At 36.9% G+C, this 22,418-nt stretch overlaps 1 protein-coding gene and 2 non-coding genes across 7 annotated transcripts in view; all 3 read left to right on the top strand.

The window, feature by feature from the left end:
- Window positions 1-21,755, top strand: part of NAP1L4 (nucleosome assembly protein 1 like 4) — a 29,778-nt gene extending 8,023 nt beyond the window's left edge. For 2 of the 5 annotated variants that reach the window (XM_069803666.1, XM_069803667.1), the window contains exons 6-16: window positions 152-293; window positions 398-484; window positions 2,051-2,176; window positions 2,946-3,017; window positions 6,881-7,020; window positions 9,007-9,152; window positions 11,358-11,380; window positions 12,033-12,152; window positions 12,446-12,475; window positions 13,762-13,818; window positions 20,477-21,755. In XM_069803666.1, the coding sequence (XP_069659767.1) occupies window positions 152-293; window positions 398-484; window positions 2,051-2,176; window positions 2,946-3,017; window positions 6,881-7,020; window positions 9,007-9,152; window positions 11,358-11,380; window positions 12,033-12,152; window positions 12,446-12,475; window positions 13,762-13,818; window positions 20,477-20,515 (982 nt within the window). In that variant the 3' untranslated portion in view covers window positions 20,516-21,755. Of the gene's footprint in view, window positions 1-151; window positions 294-397; window positions 485-2,050; window positions 2,177-2,945; window positions 3,018-6,880; window positions 7,021-9,006; window positions 9,153-11,357; window positions 11,381-12,032; window positions 12,153-12,445; window positions 12,476-13,740; window positions 13,819-14,991; window positions 15,030-20,476 lie in introns of all 5 variants that reach the window. The other 3 variants (XR_011328098.1, XM_069803668.1, XR_011328097.1) reach the window with 3 other exon arrangements.
- LOC138689493 (small nucleolar RNA SNORA54) lies at window positions 708-835 on the top strand. Its single transcript, XR_011328316.1, has one exon. It is a non-coding gene; the product is annotated as a small nucleolar RNA SNORA54 (small nucleolar RNA).
- Window positions 4,300-4,420, top strand: LOC138689494 (small nucleolar RNA SNORA54). Its single transcript, XR_011328317.1, has one exon. It is a non-coding gene; the product is annotated as a small nucleolar RNA SNORA54 (small nucleolar RNA).
- Window positions 21,756-22,418: the final 663 nt, after the last annotated feature.

Raw genomic sequence — 22,418 nt, 5'->3', positions numbered from 1 at the left:
TTTTTGAAATAGGTTTTGAAGAAATATGTGTTTGACATAAGCCTTTTATTTAAAAATCGCATTTAGTTATAAACAGCCTATTCCATAGTGATAAAGATAAATAATGCTGAGGCAACTAACTTTTACCCTTAAAGAATTGTTTGGTTTTCAGTTTACCAAAAGCAGTGAAAAGAAGAATTGATGCCTTGAAACAGCTCCAGGTGAAATGTGCCCATATAGAAGCTAAATTCTATGAAGAAGTACATGATTTAGAGAGAAAATATGCAGCACTCTATCAACCCCTTTTTGATAAGGTGGGAAGTCTATGTATATAATTTTTGTCTCCTAGCTGAGTCAATTCTGTTTGCATATGTGCAATTTTACATCTTCAATTACATTCTTGATTTTTCTAACACAGAGAAGAGAGTTTATAAATGGGGAAGCTGAACCCACAGATGCAGAGTCAGAATGGCACAGTGAAAATGAGGAAGAAGAAAAACTAGCTGTGAGTACAAGCTGGGTAATGAACTATAGATACATCGGATTTTCAGAATTAATTCCTGTACAGTGTTTTCCATTGAAAGACTCATCTTTTGGAAATAAAGGTTTTATCAGTAATGTGCTCTTGTGATGAATAATACACTGTTATGTCCAGTGAAAGCTTTTAAACTTTTAGTTTAGCCTTTTTTCAAGTTCGTAACTTGAGTGAATTGAAGAGTTGCCTTTGTTTGCACTGTTCGTAACCTGTTAACAGTATCTTTCTGATAATGGGTTCCATTCCAGTGCTACATGATACCCCAAGATAATAGAAGGCTGGCTGTTTGTCTGCCTGTCCCCTTTATTTTGGGGGACATGATTAGCTTTCATTTCCATAAATATAGATTAGACATACGTCACCTAGTCATAAAATGGAATTAACCTAATAAAATGTGTGCTGGCTAGTAGATTCCTACTTGTCTATTGAGTAGGAGCTATCGAAATTTATGAGGGATAATATAATCTGTAGGCTGCCTTTTAGTCTTATCATTTTTGGAGATGTATACTCGTGGCTTGCCGCTTTTTCTCAGAGAAGCGACCTACTTACAACGCTGTGTTTGCCATTCTGTCAGGTTTTCTTTGCACTTTTTTCTTGGTCCATTTTCCTTCAGTTTCCTTTGGACACTGTTCTGTATACAAAGCTAATTGTTGTCCTTGTTTTTACTGATCTCATGAGATTTAGCATGACACGGTACTCCATGTGCATAAGCAAAAAAAAGGTTTCTTAGGCTTTGTGTAAATACAGCATTGACAGGCCCTATTCCGTGCAATTATAAGATCAGAAACATGTCTAGATGGCATGTAACTGCTGCTTCATATTCTTGGCTAGTCATAATCCAAGTAGCTGCTGTTCAGAAGATCTTATACATTTGCTGCTATCTAGTGGTGTAAAAGGAAAGATGCAATGCAACTAATTCAGACTGTGAATTTCCTGTTTTGGGGGGATGGAAAAGTGACTTAGTTATTCTTTTTTGTAACATTGGACATCAGTTATGTGTATGGAATTTTGTATCACAAAAGATTAATAATTGAAGACAGTGTAATAATGAAAAATAACCATGAAAACCAGCTTTACCAAGTGTTCTGCAAAATTGGGAAGCTAAAACAGTATTTCAGAGGGCAAAGTTAAATTTTACATTTCTAGATGAAACCTCTAAATGGCATATGAAGCCTCAGGAATGAGATGGATATAAATATATTTATATTTTTTTCCTGTTGGTAGAAAGATAGAAATGTGTTTTAATTATTTCTGTTTGTCAAGTCAGTGAAACCGTCACTCGGTCTATTTAGTCTTTGTACAGAAGAATTCCCAATGATTTGAAAGTAAATCTGAATTGAATGTATATATGTTTAGTTATGTAAATAAACCTTGTGTCTCTTAACTTCATTTACAGAGAAAAAACAGTGTAAATTTAAAATGTTCCTTAAACACAGCTTCAGAGATGGCAAATATTTTGTACATCTACCTCTGTTTATTAAATATATTAAGAAGTCGCAATTTCGTTTCTTAGATGTTCCTGTATTTGTTTCACAGGGAGACCTGAAAAATGTGGTGGTAATAGAAGAAAAAGCAGAAGCAGCAGAGACAAATGTCAAAGGAATTCCAGACTTCTGGTTTACTATCTTTAGGAACGTAGATATGCTAAGTGAATTAGTACAGGTAAGTTTCTCCTCTGAAAATAATAACTTCTGTCGTATGATAAATGAATTGCTACTTTTTCCAGTTAATAGTGAGTGCTTGTGGAATGTGTGTGAGAGACCAAATCTTTGAGTCTTCAGAATCCCCAATATGATTCCTGAAGATGCTTGAAAGGCTAACGATGGACAAGCAGAACAGCTGACCCAAACTGCTAAACACTATGTGGATTGTTTAAGACATGATCTTGTAACAATATTTGTAGATACTAAAACGTAAGTTTGTGCTGCTTACAACAGCTGTTTCCCCTGTAATTTTGTTAATTTAGTCCATAAAGGATTATTTTTGCAAGGATATTATAGGCATACCCATGGGTTGGTTGAATTTGTGTTAAATAGCTTATGTAGTTTTGCCCTCAGTTATATTAATTGCTTTTAATGCTGTTAAGGAAGAATTCCCTGAAGCATATCTTTCTGTGAATCTCGCCAGCAATAAATATTCTGAATGAAGTTACTTTTATTTTCAGTAATGTTCACGCAGCCTAGCATGGTAGCAGCTTTATTACTGAAGATGAGGCCTAATGATTGGGAATTTGGCATGTGGTATTTGCAACTATGATTAAGAAATTTGGATCCGAATCTGAACTTTAGCTGAAATTGTCGTGTAATTACAAAGGTTGGCTCTTTCTTAAGAAGAGGTTGAACAGACAAGCTAGGTTAAAATTTTGTTCTTCTAAATATTGCCTGCTGAGTGGGAATTTCTTTTTTCTTTTTTTTTTTATTTTTCTTCCTAGGAATACGATGAACCAATCTTGAAACATCTGCAGGATATAAAAGTTAAGTTTTCTGAACCTGGACAGCCAATGGTGAGTTTTCTCTGGTTGTTTCTTGTGAGGATTAGAGAAAGGAAGTGAACAGCACTTCAGAATTTTCATTCTGCTCTTTTTGGCTGGAATGTGTGTGTGTGGTTTCTTTCTAAGCTAATATTTTCACGCTTTGCCCTTTACAGATTTATCTTCGGCTTTCCTGACACTTTGCTCTTTCATCCTTAGCCTGGACATCTCTGACATCATTGTAGTTTCTACATTAAAATTCTGGCTCAATTCTGTCTAGTTTTCACTTTCTTTTTTTCCCTCAAATTCCGAATTAGCTACTCTTACTAATAAAGTTACATGTCTGCTTTTGGTTTGAAAGTGAATTGTGGAAAAAATTCTGGGTGCTACTTACTATATTGACTATTTAATCAAAAGAAGAGATGTGACTTAGTAATATTAATCAAAACCAGTGAGGATGGGTACTGTGCCTATTGAAAAGGATAGAAAAATTTATTAGATGGTCTTTTAAAAGTGTACCTAATGAGTAATTTTTAAAGTACAACTTTGCCTTTTTTGGAAATTGTTTTCTTGTGTAAGTTCAGTGTACAGAAACAGATACTGTGTTTGTCGAACAGAAGTTGTTCTCTTGCTTATTTAATTCATGCAGATTGTACTTATTCCTTGAACTCTTTTTGAGGGGGAGGCAGGGAAAGGGATGCAATTTGAGCCTATGCATCCTTTCTTTAAACTTAATTCTTGTGGCTTTTTCCTTGCATTTGGTTTTTTGTTTTGTCTTATGGAGTTATAGTCTTCTAACAAAGTCTAAAATAAATGCAAGAAAAGCTTCATTGAAAAAACCACGTAAGAAAGATGGAAGGACTTTCTCAAAATACCTTTTAAAGACTAATAACATCTGAAGCAAAGTTGTTTGTGGGGTTTTTTTGTGTTGTTTTTTGTTTTTGTTTTTTGTTGTTTTTTTTTTTTTTTTTAGTCCTCATTGTCTTTCTCCTATTAGTACCAAAACACTTGAGCTGGTAATAGCCAAGGCAGGTAGTGCGAACAGAGGAAAATGGGAATTAAATTCCTTAAATATTGCTAGGGCTGAAGGAGAGGATATGAGTTTTATGAAGAAAATGAATTGTTTAAGGACAAAGTAAAATATTCCAGGAAGTTGGTTGTTTTTATCTTGAAACCATATCTATTCGGTGGCATTTGGATGATTTGGGAACGGTTGGTTTTGCCTACAGCATTTTTGTGTTCTCATTCAGCTTTGTTTTACAGTACCTTAAGTCGAAGAGAACTGCTCTTAAAACATCAGTAGGTTTATCTTGTCTTGCCCTGTTCGTAACCCCTTGACAGCATATTTCTGTGAATAGGTTCCATTCCAGTGCTACATGAAATCCAATAATGGAAGGCTGACAAATTCCATGCCCATTCTGTATTTGGAGACAAAAGGATGCATTCCTAACTACTTAACTGAAACCAGTTATCCAGTTGTGTGCAACTGTCTTGTCTGAAATCTCTGGCTATTGACAATTGGTGCAGCAGTGGTAGCTTTGTACTGTAAAAGTTCACATAACCAATGTGTAATAAATACACTAATTCTGCTGGGTATTAGGTTTTGCCACTAAAAGAAATATGTGATTGTTAAGAGTTTTCTGATGTACTACTGACCCAGAGTGATTAACTGTAGATACGATCCTCCAAAAGTAGATTTACCTGGCTACAGTCATAGTGCTTCAAAGTCCTGTTTGCTGTGGCCTGTATATATAAACTTTTGTCTGCATGAAGCATAAGTGATTCCCTTACTGTTTGCTTTTATTTATTTATAATCAGATGAATAAACTCACATATGTTTGTATAAATAGAATTTCTACTTGTATATCTATTTGGACATGAGGATACTGAGCTAGCATATTCACACTTGGATGATGCATCTGAGTATAACTTAAGTAGCTTAAAATAAGGAAGTTCTCTTTTTTTGAACTTCATGAGAATGTCTCATACTACAGGAAATATCTAGAAATCCATGCTACAAAGGTAAGCTGATATCCAAAGCAAAGATGTCCAAATATAGACTACTGGAAAGATTATTACAACACTTCAAACAGTATGTGAAACTTGAAGCTGCTTCTTATTGTCTCTTAATTAGCAGATATAGAATGAAATACTGAAATGCAGTGTCTGCAGATATTTTTGTCTTGCTAGTCCTTGGGATCCTGCATGCTAAGTAGTGCTACTGGTTACCTATTTATAACCCCAGTGATGGTTTGTGGGATTATTTGGGTACAAGTGTTAGTCACTGGTAGTGCATAAGCTAAGTTTGTACTCTTGCCCTGAGCATGTTTGCCAGAGAGAGATTTGCCTTAGCTGAAGACACCCTCCAAACCATACTAGCTGTCTTGAATTGCTTTAAAATGGAAGTAAAGCTGAAATAGGCTATGTGAAGCCAACACCGATATTCTAGTGCACATCTGGTTCCCAGTGGCTTCCTTTTCTTAAACTGTGAGCATGTGAGTTGAGAAGGCTGCTGTTGCCACCAGTCTCCATCACTTCTTGACCACTGTCTTTCCAGATTTCAGTCACGTGAGGAGATTCATGGGGTCTTAGACAAAGGGGCCTTTGGGAGATGAGTGAGGGATAAATATCTTTGAACAGGCTGTTGCTCCAGAGTTACTTATCCTGTCTGCACACAGTGGGCCTTCAAAAATAGAGGATGGCAAGGCAGACTTGAGTGATAACAGTCCATTTTCTGGCCTGAGTCTGAAGAGTGCCTGGGGCAGTGTATTCAAGGCAGTTTTTGGCAGTTACCTGTTTTGTATGCGCACTAGGTCTAGTTCTTCTGGCATATTGCTGGGGGAGCAAATAAAATATTTGAGGTAACTGTTAAGCATGCTGTGCCTGTGCAGTAGGTATGGTAGTGTTGGGGGTTTTGACTTTGAACCCTTCTGTGTTGTTGAACTGATCTGCAGACCTTTTCCCCATTCAGGTAACTAAAGCAATGCTGTTGAAAACCTTTATTGTTTCCCCTGTTACGAGGCAGTTTGAGTTTTGTTTTACTTTTAAACAGTTCATAGTTGATCCTGAGTGCAAAGTGGGCATATATAGCATTGTGCAAGCAGTTTTGAAAGCTTTACAGATTTGAAGATTGATGCATTGTGTATGCTGCAGTTTTCAATAACTGGAGCCTTTTGTTCTCAATGTAAGAAACTGAATTTCTGCAAACAATTTTCACGTGCCACAGGAGGCTCAAACATATGCAGAAACACCTGCTTCAGGCTGTAACCTGTTAAGACATGTATAATTTTAGGCTTCAGTTTATGAAGCCAGTGTTCTTTTGCGGGATTTGCTATTATCAAATAGAAAAAATCCCTCTGGTTTGTGGTGGAGTGCACTGTTTAAATACAGACTCCTGCAGTCTAAAATTTCTTTAATTAAGTCTGTTTCAGTCTCTTAAGATCATGACATTGAATGGTCAGAGTGTGAGGGAGTAACAGAACCTGGTGGTGTTACTCTGATGTTAGAAGGAATTCAGAATAACAACTTTATCATCCCTAGTCAAAGGATGATGACTAGGCTTCCACAGAAATTGAAAGCAAGGCTTTTCTCAAAGTACTTATTTCTAAGGTTGCTTTTAAGACAGCAGTTCTGTATGTAAAGGTGAATGAAATGTAGTAATTACCTGATTATAATTTGAATATTAATACTAGCCAGGGTTGTTCTAGCTTCCTGTATGTTCAGAATTGGTTGACATTCTTAATTTTCTGCTTCTACTGTAGTTTGAAAGATATGTTTGCCATCATATTCTTATTTTTTCCTGTATTCAGAGTTTGATTAGTGGTAATTCTGCTGATGCACTATTTCAAATAAAAAAATCAGTGGTAACATAAAATTATAATGGAACTTTCTTCCAGTCTTTCTCATTAGAGTTCCACTTTGGGCCCAATGACTACTTTTCTAATTCAGTCCTGACAAAAACATACAAGATGAAGTCGGAACCGGACAAGACAGATCCCTTTTCATTTGAAGGACCTGAAATAGTTGATTGTGAGGGGTAAGGAAAACTTGAAATTTGAAAAACCTTCAGAAGTAATAGTCTGTGTTTTTCAGATGCTGTTTTCTCTTGCTGTGATAATGATTAATGAAGATAAAATAAAGCTTTTGCTGACTTAAAAACTAGGAATGTTTGTAGGGAGGATGATGATGATCTTAGCCTCAGCATGTAGAAGTAACAGATACATAGATATAGATACATTTTAACATAGTGTGCACCTTTCAAATTTAACAGATTACTAATGAGATCCCAAGCCTTTTATTTCCAGATAACTGGGTAAATTCATTTTAGTCATTACATTTCATAGGCTCCCATCCTCTGTCTGATGAGTAGCCTTAGACTCTCTTGGGCTCTTGCTCATCTCATCAGCAATTTTTATTCCAGCAGTACTTCTGAATCTGGCAGGAATTGTTCATATGTATGATCTGTTCTTTTAGCCAGTTTTGAGGCTGGAATATACTGGCCATGCAGTTTTGGTTCTGGCAGTTGTGGCTAATGCAGCAACTTTTTTTGGCAAAATGTCTTCAGAAACTGACTGTGGGATGGTGAATTCTCATCTCTGTTCTGGAAGTCTAGTGAGTTGGACACCACATTAGAGTTTTTCTTTGGGTAAAAGAGCATTCTGTCTAACCTAACCCTTTCTCTTCCCATCAGTGATCTCTGCTCTATAACCGTTGTTCAGTGCTACACCAGAGCAGAGCTGACACAACTGAAAAATGTTTTAATACCTTATTTTTCTTAGCTTCCTTGGTGTTTTTTCTGTTGTGGTTGTGTCTGCCCCGCAATGCCCCCCGTGTTCAAGGATGTGTTTTTGGGTTTTGGTGGGAGGAGTTTTTTTGTGTGTGTGGTTTGGTTTTTGTTTTGGTTTGGTTTTTTTTGAACTAACACTTCAGAAATGCCAAATAGTTGCTTTCTTGAAAACACCCTGATGACCTCAAAACCTTTTGGCTTTTAGTGCTATGTGTTGGCTTTTGAATGGAGTATTTACCTGCAGTGAGGTAAAAGGTCTACTTGCATGTTTAGTGATAGTTGTGCCTAAGTAAAATGCTAGTCCGTTTTGAAGAAAACTTTAGTTAATTACAGCAAAATGTTTTCCATTTAAGTCTTATGGAGGAATCCCTTTCTAAAATTGCTGGTATGTCATAACTTTGATTTCAGTTCATGTTTCCTGAATAAGGTTATAGGTAGTGGAATAAGTAGAGCAGGAAATTATTTCTGTGGCTTTTTGCACAGGTTATCTGTAAAACTGTTGACTTTGACCATTTATCTATAGGACAGGGTATTCTGAGGCACTTAAGGGTTACTGTGACACCATTATTTCCATTAGAAGAGAACTGTCTGTGTTTACCACTCATTCTTTGCCATCTGCAGTTTTGGATAAAACTGTAGGTGGATGGAGAGAGACTTGTAACTGAGATTAAAGTGTCAGTTTGCACAGTAGCAGAAAGGAACTAAAAAGTAAGCTCTTCCTAGCTTACTGTTCTTGACTGCCAAGTCAGTCTGCGCACTGCTCTTTGGAGAACTAAAACGTGCCTCTCCTGGCCACTCTGTGCATTTATTTTTAGGGTAAATGGACACTGCCTTGGCCTGTAGTGAGAGGACATAACATACTGTTTTCTACTGGCTCTACTGTTGAGATTTTTCTGGAATAGCTTAATCATGTCCTTAGTTACAAAACTCCAGTAGTTGGGGCAAAGAGGTATTAAAGTATAGGTGGGGTGGGGGCAGTGATTACTCTGCAAAGACAAACTATTCAGCTTTTTCATTTAGGGAAATATTTGTTATGTCAACATACACAGTCTCTAGTGCTACGATGCATCTACTTGACATCTTGTCAAGTGGATTCACTTGCTGGTGTGTGTAACACTAGCTTTATCTAGAGAATGATACACCATCTTTGCCTTGAAGTTTGTTGCTGTAATGATCAGTTCCTTATTTTCATTGATGTCTTGTGTTAAAATGCTGTTTCCCACATGTTGTCTCTAGGTGTACTATTGACTGGAAGAAAGGAAAAAATGTTACAGTTAAAACAATCAAGAAAAAACAGAAACACAAGGGTCGAGGCACAGTTCGGACAATTACTAAACAAGTACCTAATGATTCTTTTTTTAACTTCTTCAGCCCAATAAAGGGTAAGCTTGGAAATCAAGAATTTAGGATTCTTAAAATATGCAGTGTTTTATTTATTTGTGTTTGTATTTATACAGCTTAAACCTACAAACTATTTATGCTGCTGCATTGTATACTTTCTTGTTACTAGAAGAAGATGGCAAACTGCAGCCCATCCAAACAGATAATTTCGTTCTGATGTTACTCTGTAGCATTTAGCCATTAGGTGTGCTGTGTAAACAGGATTCATAGTACAGAAAGTGTCTCATGTAGAATCTCCTAAAGAAGTTGACTTGTTTTACCACACGATGGCTCCATGCATCAATTTGAGGTTTTTAACATGCCAAAGAAATCTCTTCAAGTGTTGGCCAAGTGAAACCAGTACGCTAGAACTTAAACCTTTGTTTTAAGTGATGGAACTTCCTGTGGTTTCTTCTGTGATTAATTAGTGATCCCTAATGCTCCATACATACCTTCCTAATTTTCCTAGTGTCGTGGTTTAACCCCATCTGGCAACTACGCATCACACAGCCGCTCGCTCACTCCCCCCTGGTGGGATGGGCAAGAGACTCAGAGGAGTAAAAGTGAGAAAAGTTGGGTTGAGTGAGATAAAGACAGTTTAAGTAAAGCAAAAGCTGTGCACACAAGCAATGCAAAACGAGGAATTCGTTCACCACTTCCCATCGGCAGGCAGGTGTTCAGCCATACGCAGGAAAGCAGGACTCCACACGTTAACGGTTACTTGGGAAGACAAACACCGTAACTCCGAACATCCCTCCCTTCCTTCATCTTCCTCCAGCTTTATATGCTGAGCATGACATCATATGGTCTGGGATATCCCTTGGGTCAGTTGAGGTCAGCTGTCCCAGCTGTGTCCCTTCCCAGCTTCTTGTGTCCCTCCAGCCTTCTTGCTGGCTGGGCATGAGAAGCTGAGAAATCCTTGACTTAGTTGTTGCTAAGTAGTGTTTACACTAAAACCATTAGTGTGTAATCAACATTATTCTCATACTAAATCTAAAACATAACACTATACCAGCTACTAGGAAGAAAATTAACTCTATCCCAGCCAAAACCGGGACACCTAGTTATCTAATGTTAGATGCATACTCACATATTTAAAACAACTTAGATGGATTCCAAAAACATTATTTCTTCTTGATACATCTCCTGTTGTACTCTTTTTCAAACATGGATGGAAGAAGCAGTTTACTTTGTGGACTTGAGATGTACTGAACAAAATGGACATTAGTTCTTGATTCAGTCGTGGGCTATTATGAGCTACCTGTCCCTTCTAAATACCACTGCAAATCCCCATGTACATGGGGATAAGAAACAACTGATAAGTATTTCCAAAGTTAAGAGGGTTTTTTTGGTACAGAAATGTCCTTTAACTTAAAAAACTTTTGTGTGTGTGTTAGAAGTAGTTGCTGATTTCAGAAAGGAATGGAGATTTGTTTGCCTCATGGTAGTTTTGTATTTTTTTTTTAAAAATACTTAAAATTTTTAAGGGACATACTCTGGAGGTAACTGTATAAGAAAGATAAGACTGTGGCATCTGCTGGCAGCTGATACTGCATTTTCAGCTTGGGAACAGACTGAGCCAAATATCACTTTCACAGCAGGATCACAGTACCATGGCACTTGAGTCGAGGAGGGGGTTGTTTGGGTTTTCTGTGGGTGGGGATTTTTTTGTTTGTTTTTGTTTTGTTTTTTTTAAACAAACCCCACCCTGTTCCTTACCAGTTACAGTACCGGGCCTCTTCTTGACAATACTTTGCAAATTCATGAGAAAATGTTAATCTGTTTGGTAGCATGTGCATGGGGAGAGGAGAGGGTTTGTAGTGCTCTAGCAAAATGAAGTTACTGTAATTACAGCATTAATACAGAAACAAAATGTGTTGCTCTTTGAGAGAAGTGTGATCTGCATGCCTTCTGAACCCATCTTTGTAGAAAGAGTATTTCCTGTGCAAAAATCTTTGACGTCAAAATGGCAGCTTTGATGCTGTTATTGCAGTACATGAAATTCTTGCAAGTGCAATTTCTGTGGGTTTAATTTAGGATGAACCTGAATTGTCTTCAGAGGTTTAATAGTTAGCTTCTGAAGACTTTTATAACACCAGTGTTTTCTGGTATGAGAAGGTCTTTATGCTGTGTTTTGTCATCTTGAATATTGAGGTGGGCTAGACTGTACACACTTTTCTTAAATTTACTGTCTTTTCTTTTTGCAGTATCTGGTGATGGGGAGTCATTGGTAAGTTTACATTTCTGAAATTGATGATTGCGCTCTGCTTTATCTTTTTTGCTAAACATCTCTATAGTGAGTGACTATTTGGGTTCTTTTATTAAGTACTGTGTATTTTTATCGTTATTTTTGCTTTTGCCAAAGCTGAGCTTCATCTTGATGAAATGAAAGATACTGTTGACTTGTCCAAGTAATCCATTGACATTTTGCTGTTGCATGTCTTGGTGATCCAATGCATCTATAATGATCACTGTTGGGAAGAGGTTATTATTTTCTCTAGCCCCTCAGCACTACTGCGTGGCTGGTATCTGATTTTTTAAAAAAATCAGTCTGAAGCATTCTGAACAGTTCTGTAACATCAGGTGTCAGAACCAGCAAAGTCTATGTGAGCCTTTTTAATAGAAGGTGTTTCCACAGGCCAGTAGCCTGTATGTAGAAAGTAGGAAACTTTAAAAATAAATCTCAATTCTGCAAATCTGGATTTAGACTTGCAATATTCCTTTTATTGTTACAAAGTTAAGTATACTGAAAGTACATGACCCGAACGTTGATGTTGATGACAGTGTGATGTTTCTCAAAACTATAACTTTGAAATACTTTTGTTTGCTCCTCATAGCACGTCACATTTTTAGTAGAAAAATCAAACTGTCTTGCTTTACAGGATGAAGATTCAGAGTTTACTTTAGCAGCAGATTTTGAAATTGGACACTTCTTCCGTGAAAGGATAGTCCCTCGTGCTGTGCTTTATTTCACTGGGGAAGCTATAGAGGATGATGATAACGTATGTATGCTATCAGCATTTTGTTTATTAGTCACCCTGTAGATAGAAACATTCTCCTTCTTTTCTGATTAGACTAGTATGTAGTATTAATTACATGAGAATAGCAAAAACCTGAAGAGGTTCCTGTTACTTAGGAATAGGAAAGACTCATTCAACTTGCTGTGAGTTGTTAATCTTTGCTTCTGGAAGGGGCTTAGTTTCAGTTACTGTGTTTGAATATGCTAGATCTATTATTGCATAAGATTTTGTGCAAATATTAGCAGAGCTAATAAAACCTTGGGTTTGTTTTTCAGTTTGAAGAAGGTGAAGAAGGTGAAGAGGAGGTGAGATGCGTACTGTATCTTTTATAGATAACTAATTACCTGCTGTGTTCCAGTTCCACAAATAGTCCTATATGGAGCAGAAAATAGTTGTTCATAAATGCTCTTGTGTATGATACTACTTTCCAAAAGAGGTCAGCATTCCCAACTTAAAAAAAATCTATGGCTGTTCTTCCTCTTCACAGAAGTACTTTCTGCAAGAACATTTATCCAGTTTTTTTCTAGTATTTTGAAAGCTGCTTTCTGACATGAGTCAGAAATTAAAATCAAGCTTTTTTGAGTGCTGCATGATAAGAACCTTCAGTCTTATTTTTAAGTATCTGTTACTTAGGCAGTAGTGGAATTCAGCTGTTAGCTTTTAGTTGTCGTGAGTTTGAGGGCTTGCTAAATGTAAAGTAAAAAAGGAAGATTGTGCAACTGCTCAGGATAAAGGCTTAATTTAGGCTGGAATTTCTAGTATGCCAAGAGCTCTGGTCCGTTTACAGTAGTGTTGTATGAATACAAACATACTGTGAAAGGCTTAGCACAAAACCACTAAATGATACCACACTTAAATGAAGTAATATCCTTTACAGGTAATTACATTCTTATTTTACTGCTTTTGCTGTGGTGTTCCTGCTAATTGGTTAAAGGTACATACCTGACTGTCATCAAGCTCACTACAGTAGAGTACATCAGAAGTTATCAAGCTGGTGGTCTAATGTGAGCTGATAGTCTTCAGCGATGCAGACTTCTGGGCTTAGGCTGTTGAGCGACTAAACACTTTCTTATTTTTCTTTATAGAAAGAAAGGGTCTTTTTATAAAGGGTCTTTATAGGGTCTTGATAGAATTGTATGTGTATTTTTAATCTGTCTCCAGTGCCAGATGTTACTACTTGGATGTAGGCAGGTGTACAACAGAGTGCGAAAATACCGCAAAATCCTGTGCAGGAATACATAGCCTGTCCACAGTAATCCAAATAAACAGAGACTGTTTGGAAGGACGTCAAAATGAAAAACAAAATTAGACATATATACTTAACTCCCAGAACTGTAAAATTCCAAATAACATGTTGGATGGAAGTTAAAAAAATGGCTGAGAGACTGCAGCAACTTACGTAGGAAGGTTGCCTTAAGCCATGCTGAAATCTGTGTTTTAAATCTTTTAAAGATTTTGCTTTAAGATTTTGAAGATGCTTAATTCTTTTAAGTCAACCCAGATAACTTGCTGTTTTGGTTTTTCTCCATTACAAAAAGTTGCACTTTTAACCTATTTTAATTTCTGTTAGTTTATCTCTATTTTGTCATAGGAGTTGGAGGGGGAAGAGGAGGGAGAAGAAGAGGAAGATGCAGAGAGTGATCCTAAGGTAAGGATTTTTGTGTGCTTAGTCATAACACAGACTGTAATCATGAGCGATGTAACTAAGGTTATAATAATAGTTTTTGAAAAGATTAATAAATTATTAAAAAACAAAAACCACCCTGGCTTCTGACTGCAATGTTTTCATCTTCTTCAGCACTCAAATTGCTCTTAAAAGAAAGGTTAATGTTTCCATAAATTGAGAAAATATAGGTTTTGTCTTCCAACGTGCACCAAGAAAAAAGTAATGTCGGAACTGTGTGCCTTTACTTCTTAATGGTATCTTGATATAATATGTATTTTTCCTTTAGAAAGGTCATATTCAAATATTCTGTGGCTGGACTTCAACTTAGAACTAGTCTGACAAATCTCAACTAGCTTGTTTTGTTTATTTTCTTTTTCTTAGAATTGTTCTTTTTGGTTGTCCTGATGGCTGCAGGTTAGACTCTGCATGTGTGTACTCAGCTAGAAATGAAAAAAAGTTAGTCCCCAACTTTGGATTTTAAACTTTAGGAGACCTGGTTTAAAATTCAGCCTTAAGGGTAGCGCTCCTTCTGATAGGTATCTTTGAATCCTTCAGTCTTGGTAAAGTTAATGCTTACATTTAGTGGAGCTGGGACAGTGATGACAGACTTGCATTCATTTAGTTCTTAAAACATCAGCTTTTAATTTTTTATAAAGGCAGAGATGAAAAAGTGGAAGGCATGCAAAACTACTTGATCTTTGGATGAAAGTCTTAACAGCAGCTTAACATGTCACTCTTCTGGCACAGTTTTATGTACATCATCATAGCACTAGTAAAAGCTTTTTGTCACTGTATCAAGAATTGAGCTTGTTTTTCTTTATTGAGAAGTACTGTATACTAAAGAAAGTCTGTCTTGTGGAAAGATTGATCAAACAGGATTAGAGTGGCAGAAATGAATATTCTGACTGCTCTGCAGGATCAAAATGCAGTGGTGTACCTGTAATGGGAAAAAGTTGGACAGCTGAGAAACAAAATGTTAGTTCTGAGTCAAAGTGTATTTGTGCTAAGTATCAAATATCCTTTTAAAGGATTTGGTATTCTGTAGAAAAAAAGCTTGAAGTATCTTGGAAGGTTATGGTTGTTGCCTCCTGTATTATTTTGTACATTTCACTTTATGTTCATGCTGACAGTTCCTTTCAATTTTTTCCCATTTAGGTGTAATTTAAGTCTGTTTATCATTCATACATTTCTAGGTAAGGTGGAATTCCATTCATACCTAACTTCCAAGAGTCCCATTTGTAGCCATGCAATGTGGTTTGTTTTCTAGGATTTTCTGTTTTGGTTTTGGTTTTTTTTTTTTTCCTTGTATGGGGAAAAGAAATGGGGGAATGGTGACTTCAGAGTTTTAAGTTTTATTAGTGAAAAATAGAAACATGTATAGGGATGAATACCTTTAAATTATATAATTAGATTTTTCAGAATGACCTCTCTGCCTTCCTGGCACAACTTCTGCTTTACCCTTGTAGCAGTCAAACTGTATTTTATATACATATGATAAAAGATACTGAGACTTGCCAGGCTTTATTTTTGTCTTGTTTCTGATTTGATGTTGTGTCTCTACTGTTTCTAGTGTACTTGCAAATTATTTCTTAAATATCTCCTCTGCTCTTCTTGTGAACTCTTGTAAGTCATCAGCTTACTTAGTATGTCTTTTCCAACATTATTCTTGTTTATGCTGCCTGACAAAGGCAGTCAGTCACTCTTAGAGGCCTTTTCTTGAGCTCTCATGATTCTGAACTGGTATTGCTCTCCTGCTTGTCTGTCTCTATCTAAAAGAACAAAAAAAAGTTCCTTCTATTGTGTACTGTCATCTTTCACCTTTCATCCCATGCCTCATAGAGAACAATGCCTGCAACAGGCTCTATACTTCCCCCCCCCCCCCTGTATTTTAGGCTTGTATCTTTTCTTATCTTTGGTTACTTAGGATGAGCTGTAATCATTCCAACTCATTCCCTCTCTGCATAGATAATGCTCTTCTTTGCCTTTGTTAAACTCAAAACTGAGCTGTGGTGGTGGTTTGGTTTGGTTTTGGTTGGGTTTTTTGGTGTGTGGGGTTTTTTTGTTCGGTGTTTTTGGGTTTTTTTGTTTTTTTTTTTTTAGATTTTATTTCCAATCTGATATCCTTTGGGAAGCCAGCCACCCTGCCCCGACATACTTGCACTGTTTATTCACGTGCAGTAGTAGAACATCCATTTGTCACAACAGTTTATATGTTGCCCTGCTGCAATCTGCTACACAGCTGTCTTACAATTAAAAGTTGTCAGCCCCTGGCTTCAGTTTTTCAAGCTATTATATGTAAGTTGTGACTTTGGAAGACTGAGCAATCAGATGATTGAAAGTAGCTTCAGAACATGCTACAAAGCCAGATAATGTAGCTTGTTTTGTCTAGTGTATTTCTCCATGACTATTTCACATTACTGGCACTATGCTTGAACTGAGAAGTAGCTGACAAGGTAATATAGAATGCTGTTTTGAAATATGAACTAAAAAGCTGCTGTGGAGAGAGACTGCATGTGCTTCAAGGTGCTTAGTCTATCTTTTAAGTAACAGTGGCAGAAGGGCCTGTTAGCAAATTCATTTTCAGCACCTTTGAAGCGTTATGTCCCAGTTGTGGAGGAGGCAGTTCAGACTGCTTGCTTACTTGGCTCCAATTAGCTCTGAATTTACTTCCTGTGTATATATTTGATATCCTTGCTTTTTCTCATTCAATAACATAGATTAGAAAATGAATAAAGATAAGGTTTAGCTTTAGGATCCCTAACTGGACTATTTCATGGTAAGACATTTGAAATACTGAAAGGCTTTCTTCCTTCTTGCTGGAAAGACATCAGCTTTAGTGCCTACTGCCTGCATTGATCCCACTGTTGGCAGCAAAGTCTGTTTGGGTGTCAGGCAAGACCTTGATGGGCTGCCAGTGCCTGCATGGCTGCTTTAGCAGATGGGAAGCTTTCCAAAAAGTCATTTGTAAAAGTAAGGAGGTAAGGGCTCAATTGCTCTTTGAATCGCCTAGCAATGTATCCTGCCTAATCTGTTTAAACATTGAAGATTAATAGAAATTCAGTGTCTCTTTCAGCAGTAACTTTATGTGAAAAAACTCTGGTTTGAAAGGATTAAATTGCTAAGATAAATGGCATGGATACTTTGGGCTTATGCTCCCATCCTCGAGGACACAAGGTTAATTGTATGGGTAGATGCAGCCCGCTGCGTCTATGAAAGTCATGAAAGCAATATTACTTCAGACCTGCTTTTCTCCATTTTAGCCCTATGATCCTGTAAATTTTGGGTGGAATTCCCTCTTTAAAATTGATGCATGTCCTCTGTGTCCATGAGTAGCTGATGCAGTTTAGCTGATGCAGTTTAGCTGATGCAGTTTAGCTGATGCAGTTTAGCTGATGCAGTTTAGCTGATGCAGTTTAGCTGATGCAGTTTAGCTGATGCCTGAGCAAGTGGTCTGTACATAAGCTAATTAGCTCAAGTTTCTTGCATTGTTTTCCTGGGTAATCAAATGCCAGAAGAAAAATGTTCATGTCCATTGTAGCAAGAGTGTATATATATATTTTTTTTAATTCTGAGCAAGTAATCCAATAAAAGCAAAAAAAGCTTTAAATTGATGCTTGTTAGCAAAAGAGAAAAAATAGGTGGGAGTCTTACTTATTTAGCTGGTATATCTCCATTGGAACAGCATCTCAAACTGGAATCAAAGGCCTAGAGTAGTTTAAACTCCTTGCACAGAATAAGTAAATATTATGAAATGCTTTAAAGATGTAAAATTAAAACATCCTACCACTTTTCATATGAACTTAAGTCATTGCTTGTGATTACTGTAGAGAATCTCTTTATGACAAGAAGAATTCTTACTTGTCTCTGTAGTGCTGGTAGTGAACTTCAGTATGTGTGTTTGCTGCTAAATTTATTTTAAAATAAGATGCAATTCCTCCTTACCTTTGCCAGTTAGAGTCTCTCTGTATGATCTTTATTGCCTGGCCAATGTACTTCACTGCCTTTCTAAGATATCTTGGGAAGTTAATTTAGGGAAATACAGCATGAATGGAAATCTTGCTAGAATGAGGAGATAAAAAAAATAGCGCAGGGTCTGTCTAAGGCCAATAAATGGGTTGGTAGTGGTTGGCTGACCAAATGTCACCAACAGTCTGGGGACTGTGGGAGGAGCAGGCTCAAGCTTAATGGCCTTGCCTGAGGGAGTATGGATGTAGTATCTTGATCACACGCACAGCTTGGGGTCTTTCAACATGCGTGTACCTGATGGGGCAGCTGTAACTTGAAGAAAATTGTATTTGTCTGTCTGGACTGTTGTCATCTCAGGATTAGACTGTGAGATACTTTATGAGGCTGATGAGTAGCTGAAAGCAATAAGGAGCTCATAGGCTGGCTTGCTTAGCAAGAGCAAGTGCTGTGCTATTGAAATGGTGGAAGAAAATGGATTATGTTGGAATCTGGACCTGAGATACTTCCTTGTTACTTATGGCCTGCTTAAACATGTTTTATATATATGGTCAAGATAGATATGCCTCACCTGTAAGCTAAAAATAGCATAAACTAGTAGTATTCCTCTCAAAATTTTTCCAACAACTGACTCCTATCCAAAAACCTGTTAAACTGTGAGGGTTTTTTGTGTTTTTGGGGTTTTTTGTTTGTTTTGTTTGGGGTTTTTTTGTCTGAGAGCAATAATCAACACTGGAAAGTCCTTAAGAAGGAACTTCATAATTTCTATGACTCAGTTTTTACAGGATAAAGATTTATATGCAATAATATGATTTAAATGTTTACAGAAATAAAGACAAGTATAAAGAAAAGATAATGACGCTTAATTATAAATTATAAATATAATTATAATTATAAAATATAATTATTATTATAAAATACAATAAGGGTTTTGGTTGATCATTAAAATTTGGCTGAAATGGTTGCAGTGGTCAACCTAAGTGTGTCTGATACAACAGGTGAATAGGAAGGAAGGAGAGAGATGGAAAGATTTTTAAGTACTTTCTACTTAACGGGTTTGTTATTTGATTATGGCTCTTATCCTGAATGCATGGGGGAGGGGAAGTGATGCTGTGTGCTACTCTGTGGCCATGTTCAAATACAAAGCAGTTATAAGAAAAGTAAGATACTTTTGGAAAGCTTTTTGATAAAAATGTTGCCAGTTTTTGCCTGTCTTTAAATGAAAAGGAATAGCATGCAATGTATTGCCAGTGGCAGTGGGATTATGGTTTTTTTTGAGAGAATGCTAATTTTGTGTTCTGTGTAAGCATATCCCTCTTTTCAAGAGGGAATTCATGCTGTATTTAGACCCAGATCAGTGAAAACAAATTCACATCAGTGTTATTTGGAACCCCAGGCAGATGAGAGAGTATAAAGTTGAAGTTAGCCAGATGTGCTGGGGGAAGAAAACCACAAGGAAGAAGTCTGAACAGTCTTTGGCATATCTGTGCAGAAGAAACAGCATTTGGCTTTAATCCAGACTTCCAGTGGGAATGATAGTGACTGCTATAGCCCTAAAGCAGTTTAGGTGAGGAAGAGAAAAATAGTCTGGGTTTAGTGCAGATGATCGGGGGCAAAACTTATGGTAAGGAATCTTAGTTGCACCTGTTCTTCCTCACTACAGGCAAAATGCTTAAGTTGTCTTAGCTCTTGGTTACTTGATGTATAATGAACTCTTGTATGTTTACTTCTTTTACAACATATAAAGCTCTTTAGGATAGTTACTAAGAAACATTTTGTTCTGTGGTCAGTAACATTCAAGGTGTCATGTTTTATACCTGTATTTTTCTTTACTAGAATTCAGCAGGTTTATGTGACTGCCATTTGTTTATAATAAACTATGTTAAGAATGTTAAAGGGAGAAGCAAACAGGAAATACACTGAATAAATTCTCCTGCTTTCTAGGAATCCTGTTTTACAACAAAAAAGCAAGAGGTGCAGTGTAAAACCTGAAGTTCTTAGCTGTTTGAGTACTTGTTCTCCTTCACAAATACACTTCCTTTTGCCACAGGGGAAGTTGTTTTACTACATAATGGAGGTGTTTCGACTTCTACATATTCAGATTAACGTGGACTTCTTGCCCAGTGTTAAACTGTTGAATAGTTACCTGCTGGTGATGCAGAACCTAGAAGAAATCAACACATTAATTACGTTTTTATCACCTTAGCAGAAAGGGCAAGGCTTCTAAGGAAAAAACTCAAACGTGCTGCAGAATAAGCAGCCTACTTTCCCTGCCTTCCTCTCTCCTCAGAGTTAGTGAGGAGGTGGCAGTTTAATAAACTGTTTAATAAGAACTGAAAGTCAAATTGTGCCTCTGGTTGGAGGGAGTAGAAGGTGGTTTGCTTTCTTGTTTGTTTGAACCTTGGCCTACTGGATGGAATGTAAAGAACACAAATGCAGATTAAAAATATTATGGGGTACCAAGCAGTTGGGGGCAGGGGAAACCCAATAAATACGGTGACTGCTGTTCAGACCTTTATCATCTAGCTTGAGTTTACATGTAGCTTTTCTGTACATGCTAATGATATCTCTAGCTAATTCAAAACTGCATAGCCAATTTCTTTTATTTCTTGAAGTATTTTCTTGTGTGCTATTTTGATTTTTAACCTTTTTTTTTTTCTTTTTCCCTTTTGTACAGAAAGATTCCAGCCAACCTGCTGAATGCAAACAACAGTAATAAGGAAATACCACTTGGAAGTGATATTTGAACAACTTGTAACAAATATTTGGATACCTGGCCTGCAGTTCAGGATATTCCATCGCTGCGGCACAATCTTATTAACAATGCTTAAAATAATTTGTTTTAAAATGCATGATTTTCACTAACTTTTCTTTATTGCTTAACATGTACAGTGGCAACTTCAATGCATTTGGGAAATAGGAGGTTTAAATAAAGCACACTCTACAGCCGTTGGTACACTGTAGCTAAGTATGTCACTAGGCCTTTAGAGCCTTTTGCCCTATGCATACGGGAATAGTCCAGACTACCACGTGAGGATTATCCATTTTCTTGTTAAACATTGAAAATTGTGGAATAGCAATGTGCTGAGAAGCTAAAGTAAATGGATTACATGTATGGTAGCTGAAACAGATAGAGCAATATGACTTTTTTGCTAGTTCCCTCCCCCCCTTTTTTAATGTTTCTCGCAACCTACAAATTGAACTAGTGCTTGAGCAGCTTTAAATGTCATATTTATTATCTCAGTAAAACCAATTGAATTGAAGTAATTTTACTTCATTGAAGGGGGTGTCATATTTGAGACTTAGTTGTTCATCTTGCTATTTATTTATTCATATGTTTGTAAGTACTTTGACAGAATTAGTGCTTTTTAATAGTTTTTAATATACTTGAAAAATCTTCCTCTTTTGCATACAATATGGGTACTTGTAAAACAAATAATTTGAATTGATCTCAGTGTAGTAGTCTAGACAGAAGAAATGAACTTGCATCAAAATGACAACTCTTCTGGATGAAGATCAAAATGCAAAGGCCAAACTGTTGCTGTTGATGGAAGTGGGTTGCAGCCAAAGAACCAGAAAATTTCCAGTAGTCTTATTGCTTAGTGTCCAGCATGGAGGACCTTTCACTATGAACACGGAAATTTATCAAAATTCAGTTCAATAAATCTGAAGTTTTGGTGTCTTACTTGCAACACTGAAATTATTCCATTCCACAATTTGTTTTATTTAAAGCTCTGAAGTCTTCAAAACTACCTTTTGTTGTGTGGCACTTCAGGTACACGTTTCTAGTTTCAGATCCATTGCCAACTTCTGGCAGCAGTTGAATAGCAGCTGTATCAACACTGTGACCAGGCATGTAGAGTGCTCCAGCCTTACCTTACACATTTGTAACTTAATACGGTGTTTTCAATTTGTACAGAATAGATAGAATATTCTATTAAAGTTGTGAAACATGATCGTTGGTGCCTGTCTGGTCCGTAATGCTTCCTAGGTTAATTGAATATCCCTTTGACTTTCGATAGTGAATTGTGAAGTGTTTAATAAGGGCCATGCCAGATGTTTGGCCTTGTCTGAAGGTCCTGCTAGTTTCCTTGGTTATCAAAAGCCAAAGAAAAGGAGAGGAGCCCTTGTAAATGTTGCATTATGGAGTTTTTTTGATGTAAATCAGAAGAAGCTTGGTTGATTTGCAAGTAGACAGTCTGCAATGTTTTGTAGGATTTGAGTTTTTTGGGAGGTAACATCATTATTAAAGATTCCCTGTGATCTATGCAGTTCAGTCATGGACTAAATGAGGGGCTGGGGGACATGAACTGGTGTATGACATGTTAAGATATCCCTGCATCAATACCTTGCAGTCAAAAAACGTAGCACTAATGCTCGGGTGACATTATAGTGTTAAGGCAGGAATAGGGATAGGTTTTGGACTTTTATTTAAAAAAAAAACCAACAAACAACTCAAGTTTTGTAATGAGTCATTAATATAGTGTACTACAGCAGGCACAGAGAACAGCGTGAAGGCATGTCTGACAAGGGGAGGAATAATGAACGGAGTTTGCACAGGTGCAGACTGGCTAATAACAGTGCCAGTGATGCTAGGCACATCAAATAGAGATATTTGA

Source organism: Haliaeetus albicilla, chromosome 16 (assembly GCF_947461875.1).
Source record: "Haliaeetus albicilla chromosome 16, bHalAlb1.1, whole genome shotgun sequence".
Lineage (NCBI taxonomy): Eukaryota > Metazoa > Chordata > Aves > Accipitriformes > Accipitridae > Haliaeetus > Haliaeetus albicilla.
Note: the sequence above shows the minus strand (reverse complement) of the source record. Positions and strands in the feature narration are given on the sequence as shown.